The sequence below is a fragment of the Thamnophis sirtalis genome, unplaced genomic scaffold, assembly GCF_051295495.1.
Source record: "Thamnophis sirtalis isolate CommonGarterSnake01/CBP01778 unplaced genomic scaffold, rThaSir2_p1.2 scaffold_4, whole genome shotgun sequence".
Taxonomy (NCBI): Eukaryota; Metazoa; Chordata; class Lepidosauria; order Squamata; family Natricidae; genus Thamnophis; species Thamnophis sirtalis.
Genome location: NW_028261384.1, coordinates 7,999,476 through 8,022,095, shown reverse-complemented (window position 1 = coordinate 8,022,095; position 22,620 = coordinate 7,999,476). Strand labels below are relative to the sequence as shown.

Below are 22,620 nucleotides of genomic sequence, written 5' to 3'. Positions count from 1 at the left end.
TCTACCAACAGTTAATTCCAGAGTCAATAAAGTACATATTTTCTATTTGAAACTCAGACACATATTTCATAATTCAACTATTTAGGACTCTTCCATTCATGAACACTAACCCATTTTATGTTTCAGCTCTTTTTTTTAAAGGAAAAAAACTCTACTTTTGAGTGCCTCAACATTCTACTGTAGCTTACTTACTTTAATCTCATAAAAGCATTTTATACCAAAAATAAGATATATTAAAAAAACACAAATGTATGACCTCATGATCCCTGTAATAGGCGTCAACATCTTCCAACGGTTCTCCGATGAGCCAAGGAGGAGGCTTCCCATAAAGAATAGGCAGCTTTTTTAAAACTTTCAGATCGAGCTGTGGTTGAATATTTTCTTCTTCTGTTTCATTATTGTCCTTTTCCGAGGCTTTGGAGCGATTGGCTTTCTTCTCGGCAATTCTCTTTCTAACTGCATCCAAAGATTCAGGGGTGAATCGGAGGAAATTATGGGCCGTTGAAAAAGAAAAATTTGGCATCCTTCTGCCCTGGGACTGTAAAAGGAGACAAACAAATTTTATGATTGCAAGAGAAATACAACTGATAATTATAGTCATATCATACAAGATGGCTTGTATATCAAGCCATCAGCAAAATTAGACATACAGCAAATAACATTTGGTTATTTAATTTTATCATAAAGGCATGAAAGCTATTTACTTTGAAAATTTACAATCTATCTTTGCACTATGTACTTGGTTAATTTGATTAACTTACATTAGTTAACTTAAATCTAATTTAAGGGACAAAATAGACTGCTCCATTCTTCCAAAAACAAAGACATAATTAAGATGTCAGATTTTAGCTGTAAAGCCATTGTTAAGAGAAAACCAAAAATTTTGCTCATTCATGAGTTAAGTCAAATACTGGTTTAAATGGACCATAAGAATCAAATATGGTCAGCCCCTTAATTATGAGGGCCAAACTAAACACTAGCTTTGCATTTAGACAAGTGTTTCTTGAACCTATTCACATATATCACAGGCAACCAGTTTTATGTAGAGGTGCTAGCCTAGAGACCAGGAGATTGTGAGTGTTAGTCCCACATTAGACATGAAAGCCAGCTGGATGACATTGGGCCAATCATCAGAAGACTGAATTCTAGTCAAGCTTTAGGAATGAAAGGTGATGACTTTCGTCCAATCTCTCTCACTCTCAGCCCAACCCCCATCACAGGGTTGTTATTGTGGGGGAAATAGGAAGGAGTGTTAGATATGTTCATCACCTCTATGTGGAATAAAAATCTAAAAACACCTACATTAAAGACAATAGTTCTCAACTCCTCTGTCATATTGGTTGGGATTCACAAAAGAATATGTAGCCATGGAGCTGGCTAGTGCCATGAAAGTTCCCCCCACCTGTTAACTAATTTTAATGTCGCATTTTAACCACTATTGCCCTATTTTTAAATTTTTATATTCAACTTTTTGTTTTTAACATTTTATTTTTACAATGTCCAGGATCCCTCTGTAAGGGAGATGGACAATTTCCAAATGTCTGAGGCAGGTTTTACCCAAAGAAACTTCAGGAATGCTTCCATGAAGTTTTCCTGCAATGAGACATAAATCTTCTATTTTTTAGATATATGATTGATGATAGGTAGGTAGGTAGGTAGGTTGGTAGACAGACAGACAGACAGACAAACAGACAGATAGGTAAAAGGTTAAGAGTGATACAGACAGACAAATGTTTACTTCTGTAAAGCTTATTGCCTTCCTAGTTTGGTTCATGTAACAAAATGGAGGAGAAAAATATATGCATTAAATCAAGGAGATAAACATAGTGAGCAAGAAGCAAAAGAAGATGGAAAAACAAGGTTGGGAAATTTTCATTTTACTCAGCACTGGTTTCAAACTTTACCTTGCTTTTAAAACAGAAATTTATCTTAAAATAATATAGATACAATACATATTTTTGTTTGAAGTTTAAATCTTCCTAGCATTTGTGATAATCATTTTACTTAATTTTATTACCACGGATCTTCTTATAAATGTCTATTGAGTGAATATTCATTTTAACAACAACAAAAGACAGAAATTATAAATAAAGATTTGAAAAATGTATTTTATAACTAAGTTAACGATACTCGTTACCTTGGGTTCTTTACAAAAATAACAATAAAGGTAAAAAAATATTGTTTAAAAAATATTGAAAAAGATAGGACAGATATATAGTGACCTTTATATAAGCTAGTTTTAATTCTTCAGAAGTCAAACAATCACAAAACCTAGGTGAGATCTGGGATCTCTCTCTTACAACAACAAGATAATACTGAAGAAAATCTATTCTCCTTCCATCTGTAGCATCAAGGAAAAAGACCCAACTCAGAGAAAGCGGATCTGAAACATATTTGAAAGAATATGATACTGAAGCAAGGAGAAGAAGGAAAATTGGATTTTTCCAAGAACTGTAAATAAACCAGAATGTTATGCAAACTTTAGAACAAAACCCAACAAGTAAGATACATTACGTATTAACATACAACTATTCTTGTCAAACAAGAACCATGCTTTTAAGGCCCTATAGATTCCATAACATTATAAATTCTAATATACCAGTAACTGAGACTATAAACCACCAGCAGAATTCCATCAACTATAGAACTCTATGCAAGATGCTTGAAAATACACAATCTTTATATTAGTTAGTTGACTCTACATCAAATACCCCATATTAAAGATTCTTAAAATGTTACTATCAACTCTTCATATTTTGTATTTTTTCTTGCTTAAAAGAATAATTGAAAATACGAAATTACTTTGCTCATTGTTTCACATAGTTTCACAATTTAGAAATGTTTACTATCATGATAAGTACATATTTCTCCTTAATAGTATCCAGACTCACTTAATCTTGAAGATTCTTTTTTTCATCCAGTTAAGTCTTTTCAAATGACAAATACTCTGCTTTATCAGATAAAATAACAGTGATATTCCTCTCTTATTGTTTCCTGCTCTGGAAAGGGTTGGTTCTGTGGGCTTCTGGTAGAATGGGGATGTGAAGAGGAAAAAACGCATGTTTTAAGGCTGAAAGAAACAAATGAGATTTCAAGAGATATCCCAGGAAATAAATTAATGTGAGGAAATAAATGGAGATGGTAATTATCAACTTTTAAGTAGAAATGAGTTATTTCACTACAGTAGAAGCATTGTGAAGCTAATAACACAAAAAGGTTTTGCTCATCAAAATTGAGGGAAAAGGGCAATTAGACAATATTACTTCTTTCCAGACTCTTAAATTGAAGCACAGAGTGAGCCAGCAAGTCTATTTCATGTGCTTTATTTTCATGGTGACTCCTTTGATAGTAATTAAAGAAAGTTCTGTATGTAATTCTGCCCACTGAAATTTCCTTTCCAGTATAGACAAGCAATTGGTTTGAATGCTCTCTGTAGTACATTATGGCCAGCTTTTAAATTATTACTATTTCCTCTGATTCTAATACTGATTAGAATCTGTATAATATTGAAATAATACTGAATAATACTGATTAGGCAGTATTGAATGTAGAGAGCCGGTAGACTTATGATCACAATTGAGTCCAAAATTTCTGTTGTTAATGGACAGTTGTGACTTTTGCTCCATTTTATAACCTTTCTTTAAAGGTTGTTAAGTAAATCAATATAGTTGTTAAGTTAAGAACATGTTTGTTAAGTGAATATGGCTTCTCCATTGACTTTGCTTGTCAGTAGGTCACAAAGGGGTTAGGGTTAGGAATCATATGACCTCCGCACACTACATCCCTTATAAATTTGAATCAGTTGCCAAGCATCCAAATTTTGATTACGTACAGTAACTATAGGGATGTTGCAATGGTCATAAGTGAGTCAGTTTTTTAAGTGCTGTTGTAATTTTGAACGGTCACTAAACAAAGAGTTTTGTTTTGGTCTAGAATTACCTATATAAAAATATATCCAATATATCCTGTACAGCTTTTCTTATTACAGTATTGAGATGGAGCTGAATATACTTTAATACAGACTTCCACACCCTGAGAACCTCCAGATTTTTGGACTTCAATTCCCATAATTCTCTAGCTAGATAGTCCTTTGCTGAGAATTCTGATAAATGAAGTATACAGGTTTTGATGGTACATAAGACATTAACAAACATGTAGATTAGACATATTATTCTAAGTTATATGTATATATTCAATGCATAAGTATTTAATGGATATCAATTCAGGGATCCCCCCCCCCGTATTGAAAGCCTTGGGGACATAGAATAAGGGCTCAGATGTCCATTTTTATAAAGGGTACCATTGCATTCACTGCCAGGGCTGATGTAATATATAGGGTGATTTAACAAACACTAAATGTCCAGAAATCTAGCTGACAACAGATTTTCAAGCACTTTAATGTTAATTAGGTCATGCTGCAGTTTTGAATAAAACTATTCCTGTTAAAAGGTCTTGTTGCTGATTTAGAAGTATCACATATAAGTACTAGTCTTCAGGTGACATTTAAGAGGATTCTAGAATTGTTATTGTCTATAACACACAGGTAAAATATTTTCTGAGGCAAGTTTCACCCTGAGAAACTTCAGGAACACTTCCATGAGGTTTTCCTGGCAGTGGGATAAAAATAGATCTTCTACTATTTTGATAGATAGGTAGGTAGGTAGGTAGGTAGGTAGGTAGGTAGGTAGGTAGGTAGGTAGACAGACAGACAGACAGACAGAGACAGACAGAGAGACATAGAGACAGAACAGAGACAGACAGAATTAGGGAACTGTATTTTTTACCTCCAATTCTGGTGATTTCTCACCCAAGTACTAATAAGCCTGGTCTTGCTTATCTTCAAAGTCCAACCAAGGCTAGCCACTGACTGCCACTTGCTTACTGTCATTGACTATGGCCATCAAGTGGCTGTTGACTCTTAGTGACCACATGGACTGATCTTCTCCAGGAGCTTCTGTTCCCAACCTGGTCTTCAGATCTTCCAATAGTGGACATATCACCACTGTAATCGACTCTATTCCTCCTGTTGGTGATCACCCTCTTGCCTTTTCCTGGGCCTCTGCATTATACAGGCAGTGCTCTATTTATGGCCAGAGTTGAATCCAAAATTTATGTTGCTAAGCAAAACATTTGCTAAGTGAGTTTTGTCTCATTTTATGACTTTCCTTGCCACAGTTATTAAATGAAATCACTGCAGTTGTTAAATTAGTAATACGGTTGTAAGGTGAATCTGGCTCCACAATTAATTTTGCTTTTCAAAAGATCGCAAAAGATAATCACATGACCCCAAGACACTGCATCATCACAAATATGAACCCATTGCAAGCATCTGAATTTTGATCATATGACCATAGGGATGCTGCAACGGCTGTAAATATGGAAAATATAAATCACTTTTTTCAGTGCTGTTGTAAATTTGAACAGTCACTAAATAAAAGGTTGTAAGTCAAGGACCCCTTGTGTGATAAGTTGAGGCTAATCATTTAGACCTTCCCCCTGTTAGGAAATTTGCTGTCTCCTTTGTTGATCTCATTCCTGTTTTTATTGCTTTTCTTTCAACTCATTGCAGGTGTCCTGGCTTTCCTTCAAATAAATTAATAAACTTTCTTTGACATAGTTTTCCCTTTGACATTCAAACTAAGATTTAGAAAAAGTACAATAAAAAGAGTGTTGACGCTTTTGAACTTGGATGCTATCAAAACCATCAATAAAACAATTAATTAATCAATCAATCAATCAATCAAGAAGTCTAACTTGAGATACAATGACCGGGCTGAAATAACCATACTGTGGATCCTTTATGCAAATATGCAGTTCCCTTGAGAAGTCCATAATTCTGGGAAAGATAGATGGAAAGAGAAAACAAAAACAAGCAACAAAGTGACCTACTTAATTACAGCAATATTGTTCGAAGAATTGAAAGGCAGATGAGGGGGAATCCAGGTAGTCCTCAATTTGCAACCACAATTAGTCCAAAATTTCTCTTGTTGAGCGAGACAATTTGTCCCATTTTACAACCGTTCTTGCCACAGTTGTTAATTGAATCACTTCAGTTCTTACCTTAGTCACGTAGTTGTTAAGTGAATCTGGCTTCCCCCTATTGACTTTGCTTGTCTGAAGGTCACAAAAGGAGATTATATGACCTGGGACACTGCAACAGTCATAAGTAGGAGTCAGTTGCCAAGCGTCTGAAATTTGATCACATGATTATGGAGATGCTGCAAAGATTTTAAGTCATAAGTCACTTATTGAACAAAAACCAACAAGATGTTGGAAGCATTTTAAAGACAGTTATAATTGCATAAGCTTTTATGGATCTTAGACAATTTAATTAGATGCTGAGAATGTGCATTCCTCCTTAGCTATCATGAAGATTGCAGCTATGAGCTCAGACTTCATCAGGAATCTTGGATTCCCCCCCCCCCTTGCAAGTTGCACCATTCATATAAACTGGAACCATGAAAACAAGCAGCAAAGATTTTTCAGACTATGCTTAATTCTGATTTATAGAACAATATATACACGGCTAGAACAATGCAGAAGCTGTACCATAAAATGCCTAACAGGATATGAACAACTATTCATTTACAGTAATTACACATGAAAGCCTTTGCTGCTCAGATAATTTCTTGGGTCTTTTATGTGGTTTAAAAAGCAGTGAATAGATGGACCCTTTTCACAATATTTATAAGTTAGAAATGCATCTACTCTAACACTATTTTATGTCCACTGAGCACAAAGCATTTGATGTTCTTCTGAATATTTAATTCAAATGTTTCCAATTAAGTTAGTGATAATATTCCAGACTAATAGAATTAGTGGGATTTTTATATTCTTTCTGTAGGACAGGCTATTACCCCTTAATACTTCCAGTCATCTTGGTAAGAGTGGGTGTGAACCAAGAGTATAACGCATGGTTGTGTATAGAGGTAGTTGGCTGACTGGGACAACGGATTGCTGAACTATTCTGAAGTAATCTAGAGAATCAAATCAACCAACTGGTTAGATAGTAATGTCCTGAGTTTGACCCTCTGATATGGGAGAAATGGCAAATTGGTGGGAGCTGGTTTAGGCAGAGGGAAAAAGGAAGCAATAACTTCAGGGTAATTATGAACAGAGGTAACAGAATAAGGGAAGGGACTTTGGAGGTATTCTAGTCTAACCCCCTGCTGAAGCAGGAGACCCTATCCCCGTGATGGTGAACCTATGGCAGGTGTGCCAGGGGTGTCACGCAAAGCACTCTCTGTGGGCACGCACACTGCTGCCAGCTGCTCTTCCGGGTTCTGTCACCCGCATGCACACTACAGATGGTATTCAGCAGGTTCTGACCAGTTCTGGAGAACCAGTAGTGGAAATTTTGAGTAGTTGAGAGAACAAATAAATACCACTTCTGACTGGCCCCACCCCCATCTATTCTCTGCCTCCCGAGTCCCAGCTGATCGGGAAGGAATGGGGATTTTGCAGTATCCTTCCCCTGCCATGCCCACCAAGCCACACCCACAAAACCGGTAGTAAAAATGTTTTGGATACCACCACTGGCACACCAGCCAGCTGCTCTCTTCCGGGTTCCATCGCACATATGTGCGCCAGCTAGCTGGTCTTCAAGACTACTTGTATAGGTGAGTAGCAATAATCATACCACTCTGTACACCTCGTGTCATTTCTGGTTCTTTGTACCTGACATTTGTCACAATAAATCTGATCCAGATCACTGAGGGCCCAACATACAGTGAAGGTCATATATTAGATATGGGATTTGTCTGGGCCACTTTAATACGACCTGGATGTAGAGTCCCTTGTCATGGTCAGATCACGCTCTGATTGCTTTGAATTTTTCACAGCTACTCTCCATGGGAGGAAAATTGGACCTGATTGGCTGGCCAGCCCACGTGTCTGATTTCGTTGTGTTCAGAGATTCTTTGGGTGTTCCTGAGACACTGGTGCATGTTTTATTTATATCTTGTCTTATTATTTTTATTTTCTCTCTCTCCCCCCCCCCCCCCCCGCATAGAGAATGAACTCTACTGAAAATATCCAATAGATAAAGCTAATAAAATTTGAGATGCTATCTGGCTGTGCAGAGCCTGCATAGTTGACCTCTGTAATCAAGTATTTCTTCTTCTTGTGCCATATCCATCATTGGACATTAGCGATCATGTTGGCAATCCTATTTTTGTCAACAGCTGCATGAAAAAGTGCTGCTGAGTTTTGTCCAAACCAGTCCCTTAGGTTTTGAAACCATGATGTTCTTCTTCTGCCTGGACCTTCTTTGCCTTCAAGCTTTCCTTGGAGGTTTAAGTGAAGTACGCTGTATTTTCCCAGGTATTGCATTACATGCCCAAATAAATTGAAGTAATCAAGTATTACTTCATGACAAACTAAGCCAAAGGTTAACAAAGCTGTACTAATCAACCTCAATTTTGAGGTATGATTTGACTTTTTGTGGAATTTTCTTCAGCTGATGTGATTTTCTTCACTTATTTCCTCATTTCAGAATACATTTTTTAAAAATATTTTGACTATTAATTTTCCTGAAATTATTCTTACATAATCTGAGGGCTGGGAAGAGGACAATATTTATTGGATATTTAAAACAAAATCTCCACAGCTTCACACAACCAAAATCATGAAAAGGCTTCAAAAGGGCGGGAAATCCGGCCCGAGATGTCACCCAGCCGAGGGCCCCGGCCACAAGGCGGAGCTTATCTCAATCGCGATGACGGGGTGCTGTGGACCTGAAGCAACCGCGCCCTCTTGCTGCAGCCTCCTCCAGGTCTCGCGAGATGAAAAGCAGTCTCGAGCGCGGCTTCACAATAACCGCTGCTACAGCAACCGCGCAAAAAAAACACCTCGCACGTAACGGCCGTTTTTCTACTCATACCCGCCCCAGTGCCTGAGTTAAAAAGAAGGGGAAACAGCCGTTCCCGCCTCTAGAGGCGGGACTTCCGGGCGTTTTTTTTTTAATCTTCCCTCGGATATGACGACAGAGTGTCAACATGTAAGATGGCGGCTCATCACCGACAGAATACAGCGGGGCGGCGGAAAGTGCAGGTGAAGGAGGCGAAAGGGGAGCCCGGCCGGGAAGGGAGGGCGTGGGGGGCGCGGGAGGCCCGTCGTGGCCAAGCTAAACTGCTCGAAGCCACGAATGGTCGAGCGGCGTGGTGGCTCGGCGGGCAGAGCGAGGGGCGGGGTGGGCGGGCAGCTTTCTCCCTCTCGCCTCCCTCCTGTGTGGGGATTCACCTCGTATTGCCTCTCGGCACCGCGGCCGGGGATTATGGGGCTTGCCAGCTCTAGAATCTGTCGGGTATCACGTTGGGGGAGGAGGTGAAAGGGTTGCTCGGAGGCCGCTGTGTCGTGTTGCCGGGCTGTGAGAGGAAGCGTGGGGCTTCCCCTCCCCCTCTCCGACACATCACTCACTCTCTCTCGACCTAAGCTGTAAAGAACAACCACAACAATAACTCCAAAATCCTATCTACCTCTGAATTGGCTGTCGTCCTTCGCCTGCCCAGAGTCCGTTGGAATTGGGCGGCTAAAAATTTCAGAACAGATTAACAGAGTTGGAAGGATTCTTAGAAGAGAGAAATAACAGTGTTGGAAGGGACCTTGGAGGTCTTCTAGTCCAACCCCCTGCTCAGGCAGGAATCCCTATGCCGTTGCAGGACAAATGGTTGTCCAGTCTCCCTTTGGAAGCCTCCAGTGATGGAACACCCACAGCTTCTTGTGACAAAGCTGCTCCACTGACAGTTCTGTCAGGAAGTTTCTCCTTAATTCCAGGTTGCTTCTCTCCTTGATTAAATCTCCATCTGTTGCTTCTACTCCTGCCTTCTGGTGCTTTGGAGAATGGGTGGACCCCCTCTTCTTTGGGGCAGCCCCTCAAATACTGGAACACTGCTGTTGTGTCATCTAGTCCAACCCGTCCCGGCCCAAGTAGGAGACTCTACACCATGAACTGAGGTGGCACAGTGGTTAGAGTGCAATTCTGCAGGCTACTTCAGCTGACTGTTAGCTGCAGTTGGCAGTTCAAAAAACTCACCGGCTCATGGTTGACTCATCCTTCCATCCTTCTGAGGTGGGTAAAATGAGGACCCAGATTGTTGGGCACAATAGGCTGATTCTATAAAACAACTTAGAGAGGGCTGTAAAAGCCCTATGAAGCAGTATATAAGTGCTATTGCTATTTCTGACAAATGGCAGTCCAGTCTCTTATTGAAAGCTTCCAGTGATGAATTTTCTACAACTCCTGAAGACAACTTCTGTTCCATGGGTTGATTGTTCTTGCTGTCAGAAAATTTCTCCTTATTTCTAGCTTGAATTTCTCCTTGATCAGTTTCCATCCATTGCTCCTTGTCTGGCCTTCAGGTGCTTTGGAAAATAAGTTGACCCCCTCCTCTTCAAATAATAATTTCACAGATCTAATATAACATGAGAATTGGGGTGGGCCAGGAAAAAAAAGTTATTTGGATAAGGACTGGGGGAGGCTCCCCATTTCACCTTGAAACTTGGTAAGGTTTGAACTGGTGTTCTGGTTTTGAATTGAACCTACCTTACAGAAGACAAAAAGTCTGGACTCTTGCAGATTCAATATATTACTTTATTTTTTATAATGAATAAACTTTCTTCCACTAAAATATATCCAAAAGATAATAATCCTATTGAAATCTGAAGCTGAGTATATTTAACCTGGAATCGACTTCTCTCTATCTTTGATCTCATTTTATTACATCCATTAGTGACAGCAATCCTAGATTTTCCCTGCTGGAGCCACTATCCTAAGCCACTCCCAATGCTTTTAAATGATTATGTGCTAGAGCTTTAAAAGTACCAGTTGTCACCTTTTCCAGTTCTCCATCCTTTTCCTATTCTCTCAAAATCATTTCCTATGTGAAAATATATAGTTTTGCTTTTGCCACATCAGTGTGCTTTTCATGTCAGTTTTGAATACAGGTAGTCCTCAACTTACGATCACAACTCCAAAATTTCTGTTTCTAAGTGAAACATTTCTTAAGTGAATTTTGACCCCATTTTATGACCTTTGTTGCCAGTTGTTAAGTGAATCATGACAGTTGTTAATAACATGGTTATAAAATGAATTTGGCTTCTCCATTGACTTTGCTTGTCAGAAGGTCTCAAAAGGGGATCATATGACCTCAGCACACTGCAACCATCATAAAGATAAGTTATTTGTCAAGCATCTGGATTTTGATCTCACATGAACATGGTGACCATGAAGACGCTGCAATGTTCATAAGTGTGAAATACAGCCCATAACTCACTTTTTTCAGTGCCTTTGAAGGTCAATGAATGAACTGTTGTAAGTTGAGGACTAATTGTATAACTGTTTCTTGAAAAGTGGAGTACATTTGGATAAATATTGTTTATCTTGATCTTCTAACAAATGGATATTAAAAACCAGCAGATTGCAGGTATATAATAGTACTTTGCACTGGATTAGAGTTTCCACAGGTGTGCATATAATTGTAATTCTCATATTTTTGGAGTTTAAATTTTTTGATATTTTACAATTTATGTCACTGCCTAGAAGATCAGGTGAATGAATGCAAATAGAAATATTGCCAAAAATATTTTATTAATCAGCGGAATAACTTCATTGGATAGGGCAGATTAGGCATTCAGGTTTCACTTAATGATCATTGTGGAAATTAAGGTGTTCCTGATGAAGAATCGGAGTTATCAGGAGGTATCAGCATGTTTCAGGAAATGGCTAAGTTTGCAGACATTATTTTTAAAAGATTTAGTCCTCTCCCCAAACATCCTAGTAAAGAAGTTTAGAATACAGGTAAAACTCGAAAAATTAGAATATCGTGAAAAAGTTCATTTATTTCAGTAATGCAACTTAAAAGATGAAACTAATACATGAGATAAGACTCATGGGGTTTTCATGAGTTGTATGCCAAAATCATCACAATTATGACAAATCATGGCTTGAACTATCTTGCTTTGCCTGTAATGAGTCTTACCGCATATATTAGTTTCACCTTTTAAGTTGCATTACTGAAATAAATGAACTTTTGCACGATAGTCTAATTTTTCGAGTTTCACCTGTATGTTGAGGAAAAACTTGGTCTGAGTAGAAGACAAAATGAATGCCTCTTATTTTTTGATGAAAATATATTGCAGGAATAATAACTGGGCCATTGTGTTATGTCCTATTTGGGAGTGCCGTCATAGTTTCTAATTTCTTTGGTTCAGCAAGATAGTTCAAGCCGTGATTTGTCATAATTGTGATGATTATGGTGTACAGCTCATGAAAACCCCAAATCCACATTTCAGAAAATTAGAATATTACATGCAATCAATAAAACAAGGATTGTACATAGAACAATATCGGACCTCTGAAAAGTATAAGCTTGCATATGTACTCAGTACTTGGTTTGGGCCCCTTTTGCAGCAATTACTGCCTCAATGTGGCATGGCATTGAAGCTATAAGCCTGTGGCACTGCTGAGGTGTTATGGAAGACCAGGATGCTTCAATAGCAGCCTTCAGCTCTTCTGCATTGTTCGGTCTCATGTCTCTCATTTTTCTCTTGGCAATGCCCCATAGATTCTCTATGAGGTTCAAGTCAGACAAGTTTGCTGGCCAATCAAGCACAGTAATCCAACAGTCATTGAACCAGGTTTTGGTGCTTTTGGCAGTGTGGGCAGCTGAAAAATGAAGTCAGCATCCCCATAAAGCTTGTCTGTGGAAGGAAGCATGAAGTGCTCAAAAATCTCCTGGTAGACGGCTGCGTTGACCCTGGTCTTAATGAAGCACGGTGGTCCAAAGTCCTGTTGCTCAGTGGTCCAAAGTCCTCTTTTCTGATGAGAGCAACTTTTGCATCTCATTTGGAAACCAAGGATCCAGAGTATGGAGGAAGAACGGAGAGGCCAATCAAGCACAGTAATCCCACGGTCATTGAACCAGTTTTTGGTGCTTTTGACAAAAGTTGCACTCGTCAGAAAAGAGGACTTTGGACCACTGAGCAACAGGACTTTGGACCACTGTGCTTCATTAAGACCAGGGTCAACACAGCCGTCTACCAGGAGATTTTGGATCGCTTCATGCTTCCTTCCACAGACAAGCTTTATGGGGATGCTGACTTCATTTTCCAGCTGCCCACACTGCCAAAAGCAACAAAAACTGGTTCAATGACTGTGGGATTACTGTGCTTGATTGGCCAGCAAACATGTCTGACCTGAACCCCATAGAGAATCTATGGAGCATTGCCAAGAGAAAGGTGAAAGACATGAGACCGAACAATGCAGAAGAGCTGAAGCATCTTGGTCTTCCATAACCCCTCAGCAGTGCCACAGGCTGGTAGCTTCCATGCCATGCCACATTGAGGCAGTAATTGCTACAAAAGAGGCCCAAACCAAGTACTGAGTACATATGCATGCTTATACTTTTCAGAGGTCCAATATTGTTCTATGCACAATCCTTGTTTTATTGATTGCATGTAATATTCTAATTTTCTGCGATGGTGGATTTGGGGTTTTCATGAGTTGTATGCCAAAATCATCACAATTATGACAAATCATGGCTTGAACTATCTTGCTTTGCCTGTAATGAGTCTTACCGCATATATTAGTTTCACCTTTTAAGTTGCATTACTGAAATAAATGAACTTTTGCACGATAGTCTAATTTTTCGAGTTTCACCTGTATGTTGAGAAAAATTTGGTCTGAGTAGAAGACAAAATGAATGCGTCTTATTTTTTGATGAAAATATATTGCATGAATAATAACTGGGCCATTGTGTTATGTCCTATTTGGGAGAGCCGTCATAGTTTCTAATTTCTTTGGTTCACTACTTAAAACTAGTTCCTTGGACAAAGCGTGTTATGCCAGTTCTTTTACATATCCATTAGTTTTCTGTCATCATGAGGACTCTTTGACATACTAGTTCTTTTAAATTATTCAAAGGCCTATGTTTCTGAAGTGTGCCAAATTGTGGAGGTGGACGAGCTAAGCAGGGGATGCTCTGGTTAGTATTTGGGTAGAAATAGGCATTTGGGAGGGACTTTAGCCTAAAAAGTGAAATGGAAGAAGGTAAGAGTTCTTTGATATTGTACTAAGACATCTGCTGTAGAAGCACATCTCCATTTAAATTTAGGAATGTGACTGACAAACACTTCTTAACCTTACTTATTTTGATAGGACAATGCAAGATAAATATATAAGCGTTCACAGTCCTATTTTCTAGCATTTAAAAGGAGGATTCCCAATGCCATCAACTAGATTTTGCAGAGGGGACAGTAGGGAGGAGAAAAGGCAAGAAGAATTTCTTTTCATTTCCAAATTGTACCCCATATGAAAATAAATTTAAAGTAGAAAATGATTTTCCTATAAATTTTCCTTAAAGTTTACAGTAGAGAATAAACTTCTCTAGACTTTTGGGTGTCTTTTCTATTTTTTCTTTGAAGCTGCCTCTCAATGAGAGGAATTTTTTCTACATGTGGAGGCTGATTAAACAAAGACAACTGGACTATTGGGGGGGAAAACTTGTTCAGTTGCCTTTAAAAAAATAATACTTTTGAGACAACGTTGACCCGGCTAATTGAGAATCTCCACAGACATTAAAACAAAGAGTTACAGGAATCTTTTCTTCTAGAGTTCTTTGCTACCTACTGTACTTAAGTAAATAAAACTTATTTACAGTAACAATAATAAAATACTCAGATTTGTACAATACATGGCTAGTGAATTTAAAATGAAAGTAATCTAAACTAACATTCTAGTTAAGCCCAGAGTTTTCTCATAGCCATCAGAAAGGAACCATCAGAAATTTTCCAATGCATTTGGACATTTTGTCCTGTAATATACTATATGCTCTTCCAAAAAAGCAACCCGGGTAATTAACAAATGCTGAGTACTGATGTATTGTATTGTAAAGTTTCCGCTACACTCATTGTACAAGAGCAGAAGGGGTAGCTGTTACTCCAGCATGATTGATGATAGGCTTAATGAAAGTGTAATTGTCAAGCCCCAAGATCCACAAAAAAACAAATGGTGTTGTGAGAAGCCCCCTCCCCCTCAGAAAAATGTAATATTTTGGGAAATATTTTAAAAAGGCAGAATATTATAGGGAGAAATGGAGAAAGACAGAAAGCAGACTTTCTTAATACCCCCCAGCAGATACTTTGTGCCTATTAAGAAAGGTTGAGTCAGCCCATTCATAAGATTAAAAAAAATAATTCAGCTCCAAAGTGATGGGATGTGGAAACAATACCTATACATTAAGAAAGGCAGGCTAGAGGCAATAGATAACAGGGTAGAATCAATTACACATGCCTGACAGGATTAGGACTAAGGAAGTGATAATTAAGACACATCATAAGCCTTTGTGAAACAAGTAAAACCAATCAAATAGTAAAAACACACAAGGCAAGCTTCCAGATTACAAAATGCTGTAAAAACTATATAAAAGCTCACATAAAACCAAACCAGCTGACCCAAAACTGCACACTGTCTTTGTGGTTCTGTTCAATAAACCTTTCCTTCCAATCACTTCCATGTTGTTTCCAGCGTCTTTCGCCTATACCCACGATGGGTGAAGAGGCGTCAAGTACAAGTACCAGCGTCTTTCTCCCTGCTTGGAACTGAACCAGATGGATTTTTCTTCCAACAGTATATTATTCCCTTCCTATGAATAAAAAAAAATCAGGACGCGGTGGCTCAGTGGCTAAGACGCTGAGCTTGTCGATCAAAAAGGTCCCTAGCACTGCGTAACGGAGGGAGCTCCCGTTACTTGTCCCAGCTGCTGCCAACTTAGCAGTTCGAAAGCATGTAAAAAATGCAAGTAGAAAAATAGGAACCATGTTTGGTGGGAAGGTAGCAGGATTCCGTGCCCCTTCGGCGTTTAGTGATACCCTCCACATGACCACGGAGATGTCTTTGGACAGTGCTGGCTCTTCAGCTTTGAAACGGAGATGAGCACCACCCCCTAGAACAACTAGTACATATGTGCGAGGGGAAACTTTACCTTTATGAGTAAAAGTCTTCTCCAATTAAACAGTTTGCATCATTAAAGATGTTCTCTGAGAATTGCTAAGGAGGAAGCTGTTTTAATTGTTTTTCTCCCAACCAAACTTTCTAAATTTCACTATCTCTTTGCCGTGTGGAATGTAGCTGCTCCTTTTTGGAAATGCAGGCAGCATTTCATCATAGTAAACGCCCTGCAGGGAACATGAATTTATGCATGTGCCCCCTTTTTGCACCTGCTGGAGGAAAAAGAGTATTGACAATATAGCAAGACAGAATCCATTGCTCATCAAGCTGTAGATAATGCAGAATGCATTTAAAACACTCCTAATAACCCTAAAGTGGTCATGTGACTCTGAGAATTCTCTTTAGTAGCAACAATATTTCATATTGCTGATTATTTTTCTCATCAAAAATCTATTTTGTTCTCAGAATACTGGGAAGAAATAGGATTAATAGCTTCTTGCCATACAAAAGAATACAATATGTTATATTCATAATTATATTTACAAAGCAAAATAGCTGCATCTGTATCATGTCTCAGATTTAGGAAATTGGGTGAAATTGTGAAATATCTCATATTTCTTTTGATTATTACAGATATTAATGAACTCAGTGCTGTCATTCTGTAATAATAAGACCATATTGTCTTACATAAGGAGACTGTGTCTGTAAATTGGGCATGGGGAATTAGCATGAAAACTTGGATTAAAAGAGAAGAATTTGCAGAAATAAGATTGGCCCCTACTTAGACACTTCATGAGGCTTTGAAGATATGATTTAGCCAATAGGTTTGGAGAGTCCCATAATATTGAGCCCACCACGCTGTTTGTTTGATTGTTGTCGCCAGGGTGTATGGGACATTATTTGGGATTTCTTGTTAGCTGCCCAGAGTCACTGTGAGTGAGTTGGACAGCTATATAAATTTTCTTAATAAATAAAATAAATATCTAGGAACAGATCCTCTATGTTGTGGGTTCTTTTTCCTTCAGAGATCATAGGACTGTAATGAAATGAGACATTAAGAGCAGAAAAATGCACCTGAGCAGGGAAAGCTCTTAAGAGGTCTTGTTAGAAACAGATGAATGTTGAATGATGAATTAAAGTATTTGCAGGTCATGTGAGTTTGATAAAACACTATAGGCCTTTTTGTTTAGAATAAATCAACATGTCCATTTATCTAAAAATGCATAACCTGGATGGTGCATCTTAATTATTGTTTCTGTTGGCTTATCTAGATTTTTTTAAAAATAAATAAACAAGCCCAAATTACAAAACTGCAGTTTCAGTGATTGGGACAATCTGGAACACTTGAAACAATGCAGCTTCAGGTGGCCAAATTTCAATTTTGTTGCTTTGTTTCCCTGCTAGATTATGCTGAGACAATTCAGCATAATAAAAAAGGAATAGTATATTCCCAAATTATCTGGAATGCTCCATTCCTGAATTTGTGAATTGAAATTTGGCCACCTCAAGCTGCATTTTTTCATCCCTGATGTGAGACATCAGTTGTTTAGGAATTCATTTTTTTAAAATGAAAATGAGATATTTTTGAGCATGCTTGAACTGAATGATGTTTCTGCTTTATTGTTTCTTAATGCTTCTGTTGGATTTATATCAAATGTTTTAGGTCTCTTATGTAATTAGAGATGAGGTGGAGAAGTATAATCGCAATGGGGTAAATGCACTACAACTGGATCCAGCGTTGAACAGACTTTTTACTGCAGGTCGAGATTCAATCATCAGGATATGGAGTGTAAACCAACACAAGGTAAACTAAGCACGGAATGTACTTTACGAAGATATGTTTCCACTTTTAGACATATGGTCAAATTATCTAGCAAAGACAGTTTATATCATTAAAGAATAGGTTTGGTTGTATTTGCTAGCATCACATTTCCATTATTTTTGCTTACTGTTTGAATATTTTTTCTTAATTTGAAAGCTACTCAGATTTTTCAGATATCTGATCTACAAAAAGTGGCAAATTTTAATCTGGGATTTGAAGTAACCATGATTTAATCATATCTTAGCCTGAACCCATTCAGTAAGGCCAACCTAATTTGCACTGAAACAAAATTATTGTCTCTGTTCTTCTCCAAAAATAAGCCCTAATTAAGCCCCTCCCACTATCTGGTTATACGAGGTGCATAAAAACTACATACATAAAAAACAGCCGGGGGTGGAGGTGGCGCTAGCAATAGCAATAGCAGTTAGACTTATATACCGCTTCATAGGGCTTTCAGCCCTCTCTAAGCGGTTTACAGAGTCAGCATATCCGTGACCCGTCAAAAGCGCGTTCCACAAAAGCGCGGTCGACGAAATCGCGTATGTGACGTCATCACAACGCGACGAAAAAGATCAAAAAATTGAAATAAAAATTAAATTACAGCAAGCCGATTCACATAAAGGTAAGGGTTAGGTTAAGGGTTAGGGTTAGGGTTAGGTTAAGGGTTAGGGTTAGAGCGTTAGCGTTACGTTTAGTGTTAGGTTAAGGGTTAGCATTAGGTTTTTCGTTACGTTAAGGGTTAGGTTTAGGGTTAGGTTTAGGGTTAGCTTAAGGGTTAGGTTTAGGGTTAGGTTTGGCGGGGTTAGGGGAAGGTTTTAGCTTTATTTTTACATTTTTCGATCTTTTTCGTCACGCTGTGATGACGTCACATACGCGCTTTCGTCGACCGTGATTTTGTCGTCCGCGGTTTTGTGGTAGAACCAGCATATCGCCCCCAACAACAATCCGGGTCCTCATTTTACCCACCTCGGAAGGATGGAAGGCTGAGTCAACCCTGAGCCGGTGAGATTTGAACAGCCGAACTGCAGAACTCCAGTCAGCTGAAGTAGCCTGCAGTGCTGCATTTAACCACTGCGCCACCTCGGCTCTACCCCATGTGCCCCACACCTGCTTACTTTAGGACTGCCGTAGCCACACCCCATCACGTGTCGCACCTCTGCCTGATTGGTTCTGCGGTTGTTTGTGGCTGGACGCCATGTGGCACATCATGCCAGTGCCGCCTGCTGCAAGCGGCGGCACCAGTGCAACAGGCGACACGGTGTCTGGCTGCAAGCGGCTGCAGAAGAAGTTGGACAATAGCGTGACAGGTGTCAGAGTGTGGGAATCCTGGCTGAGGTGACCCTAAGATAAGCGGGGAAGACATTCCCCAAAAATAAGACCTGGAGCTTACTTTGGGACCCAAAAGAAAATAAGACCAGATCTTAGTTTCAGGGAAACAAGGTATGTGGTCATCTCTTCTGATATTTTGCACTTAGCCAGCCCATTCACTGAGGGTGGGACTAGAAAATGTGACAATGGATCTTAGGACTGACTTACAGTAAAGATGCCACGCCATGTTCTTCAAATAAATGTTCTTCAAATAATTGCAATCCTATAGCTAAACCCTGGCTTAATATATAGCTGAAATAAATAAATAGATCCTAAAATTGTTGGCAATTGATGCACTGATTGCTAACATAGTAATTCTGAAATATAGATGAAGCTGCCTCTTGTCATAATAACAGCCTCGAGAGAATTCTTATGACACAGAACTCAAAATATTGTTTTTAATTCCAGCAAGATCCCTATATAGCATCAATGGAACATCATACAGACTGGGTGAATGATATTGTACTTTGCTGCAATGGTAAAACCTGTAAGTAACTTTTTAAATATTTTATGATGAAATAGAACAATGTGTGTCGGTTATCTCTGTTATTTGCATATTTTTCCATTCTGTGTTCATAGGCTCTGCTTCAATATAGAGCTGTCATTTAAAATTCCAATTTATATTGTGATGTAGAGATAAACAGCGGAAGCCATTATCAACTAATGTGAAAAATAACTGAAAAATAAAGCTTTAAAAAAAATAAAATAATGTTGCCAAGTAGCATAAAGCATCAGAAAATAAAATACTTGTTTAATTAGGAATTTCTGAAACAATAGAAATGTTTCCCTGATATTGGCAAGATTGAGCAAAAACAAACAGCTGCTGAATTTCTCCAGAGATAAGAGTTCCAAAGTCATCCTCCTGTTAATTAACTCCGGCATTTGCTTCTGAACAGTTATCAGTCCTAACGATTGTGTGTTTCAATTGTAAACAGATTTCTCTTGTTACTTGTCAAGACAAACAGTTCATTTTATTTTTACAGTGATTTCAGCTTCATCAGATACTACTGTCAAAGTATGGAACGCACATAAAGGGTTTTGTATGTCAACCCTAAGAACCCATAAGGTAAAATACAAAAAAATGCAATTAGCAATACTTGTGGTGCCATAACAGTATTCTGGTTATTTTGTTCTATTTGCCACATGTCTCTGTTTGTTTTAGGATTATGTGAAAGCTTTGGCTTATGCAAAAGACAAAGAATTGGTAGCATCTGCTGGGTTGGACAGACAAATATTCCTCTGGGATGTAAATACACTAACTGCACTGACTGCCTCAAATAATACTGTCACGAGTAAGTATCCAGAAATGAACCCATGCTGGTTTGTGTAAGATAGGGGATTCCAAACTTAGCAACTTTCTTATGCTGCCTGGGAATTTCTGGGAGTTGAAGTACACAAGTCTTAAAGTTGCAAGCTTGGAGACGTGCTTTGATGATCAAATAATTCAATCTAAAATGCAGGGGGCTTTAAGGGTTGACCATGTGTCCTTCAGAAAATAAACATTAGGATGGCCTTTGTAGTGAATCTCTGAAAATTGATACAATCTTGAAATAACATTTTTATATGTAATATTCCCCCTGCATTTATCTTGAGTGATAGCAATGTTATCGGAGTTTCTAGGAAAAAACTGCTGTTCCTTCAAAAATTTTGTCATTCTCTTTGAAGACAGTACAATATACTATTGGATAGGGATCTTAATCAGTCACTCAGAATAGAGCTGGAAAAGACCTTGGAAGTGATCCATTCCAGCCCCCTGCTCAGGCAGGAGACTCTATACCATTTCAGACAAGTTACTGTCTAGTCTCTTCTTAAAAACCTCCAGTAATGAAGCACCCACAACTTCTGAAGGCAAGTTGTTCCACTGGTTAATTGCCCTCACTATTAGGAGATTTCTCCTTAATCCCAGGTTGCTTTTTTCCTTGATTAGTTTCCATCCATTGTTTCTTGTCCTACTGTCTGGTGATTTGGAAAATAAACTGACCCCCTCATCTTTGTGGTAGCCTCTCAAATGTCAGAATACTGCTGTCTTGTGCCCCCTATTTCTTTTTTTTCTCTAGACGAACCAAACCCAAATCCTGCAGCCATTCTTCATATGTTTTAGTCTCCAGGCCTTTAATCATCTTAGTTGCTCTTCTTTGCACTTTTTCCAAAGTCTCAACATCTTTTTTGTAATGTGATGACTAAAATGGCATGTAAATATAATACCATTAAGGACTACTCATTGTGTATGGTTTGTCAGCCACTTAGAAATCCATCTGGTGATGATGCTGTCCCACACTTTTCTAGTTTACCAAGAAATAGATTGTGGTCTTTTTTGTCAAATGCCTTGCTGAAGTCTTAATATACTCTGTCCACAGAATTTTGCTGGTCTACTAATTTAGTCACTTTGTCAAAGAATGAAATAAAATTGGTTTGGCATGATTGATTTTTAACTTACTTTTGCTGGCTACTACTTACAACTTTATTTGTTTTTAGATGTTCACAGATCTGTATTTTGATTATTTTTTCCAATATCTTCCCATGCATTGATGTAATTGGTCTGTAGTTTCCTGGGTCTGTTTTTCTTCCTTTTTTTTTTTTGAAGATAAGATATAAGACTGGAATTTTGCAGATTCAAGTAATTATATAAATTCAACACTACCACATTGTGACATAAAATTCAATTTTTCTATCTTAAAGCATCTCTCGCAATTGAAATACAATGAACAGTTTTATTAAAGAGTTCTTTCTGTGGGTAGTTTTTAAAATCCTTAATGTTTGAACATTTGTATATAGTTGCAAACTGCTGTATTCATTTTTTTGCTATTAGAATTGTTATTTCAAGTTGCTTTTTGTTTTTGTTTTTTGTTTGCTCCCTCCAACTTCCTGGAGTGCTTTCTCTTAAATAATATTGTGTTTTCTATCCAATAGCTTCCTCCCTTAGCGGGAACAAAGACTCAATCTACAGTCTTGCTATGAATCAGATGGGAACAGTAATTGTGTCCGGGTCCACTGAAAAGGTAATCACAATTTAGGCAGCTTATCCCCACAGGATGAAATGAATTGCTGAAAGGATTACTAAAAAAGTTTGTGTACAGCTATGAAATAAATTCAGGCGCCCTATTCTGCAGTAGAAAAGGGGAAAAAAATATCCATCTGCATGTGTAGAGGTAGTTATAGGATCTCCCATTCTAATTCAATAATCCTCGATTTTACAGTAGTAAACCTTGGTGGCACAGTAGTTAGAGTGCAGTACTGCAGGCTACTTCTGCTGACTGCCGGCTGACTGCAATTTGGCAGGTTGAATCTCACCAGGCTCAAGGTTGACTCATCCTCCCATCCTTCTGAGGTGAGTAAATTGAGGACTCAGATTGTGGGGGGGGGGGGGGAGGCTCACTCTGTAAATGCTTAGAGAAGGCTGTAAAGCACTGTGAAGTGGTATATAAGTCTTAAGTGCTATTGCTATTTACCGACTGTTTGAACTTACAAAGACACTGGAAACAAT

At 38.4% G+C, this 22,620-nt stretch overlaps 2 protein-coding genes across 2 annotated transcripts in view; one reads left to right on the top strand and one right to left on the bottom strand.

Annotated features, from left to right (window-relative positions):
* The window catches only part of LOC106539744 (sodium channel protein type 5 subunit alpha-like), a 60,412-nt gene extending 59,077 nt beyond the window's left edge, over positions 1–1,335 (bottom strand). The window contains exons 1-2 of the mRNA XM_087712238.1: positions 1,303–1,335; positions 257–538 (exon numbers count right to left, since the gene is read on the bottom strand). Of these exons, the coding sequence (XP_087568364.1) occupies positions 257–538; positions 1,303–1,335 (315 nt within the window). The remainder of the gene's footprint in view (positions 1–256; positions 539–1,302) is intronic.
* A 7,567-nt stretch (positions 1,336–8,902) lies between these two features.
* The window catches only part of WDR48 (WD repeat domain 48), a 36,995-nt gene continuing 23,277 nt past the window's right edge, over positions 8,903–22,620 (top strand). The window contains exons 1-6 of the mRNA XM_014054622.2: positions 8,903–9,051; positions 17,610–17,750; positions 19,545–19,623; positions 20,120–20,202; positions 20,299–20,428; positions 22,047–22,135. Coding sequence (XP_013910097.1) covers positions 9,004–9,051; positions 17,610–17,750; positions 19,545–19,623; positions 20,120–20,202; positions 20,299–20,428; positions 22,047–22,135 — 570 coding nt within the window. The 5' untranslated portion in view covers positions 8,903–9,003. The remainder of the gene's footprint in view (positions 9,052–17,609; positions 17,751–19,544; positions 19,624–20,119; positions 20,203–20,298; positions 20,429–22,046; positions 22,136–22,620) is intronic.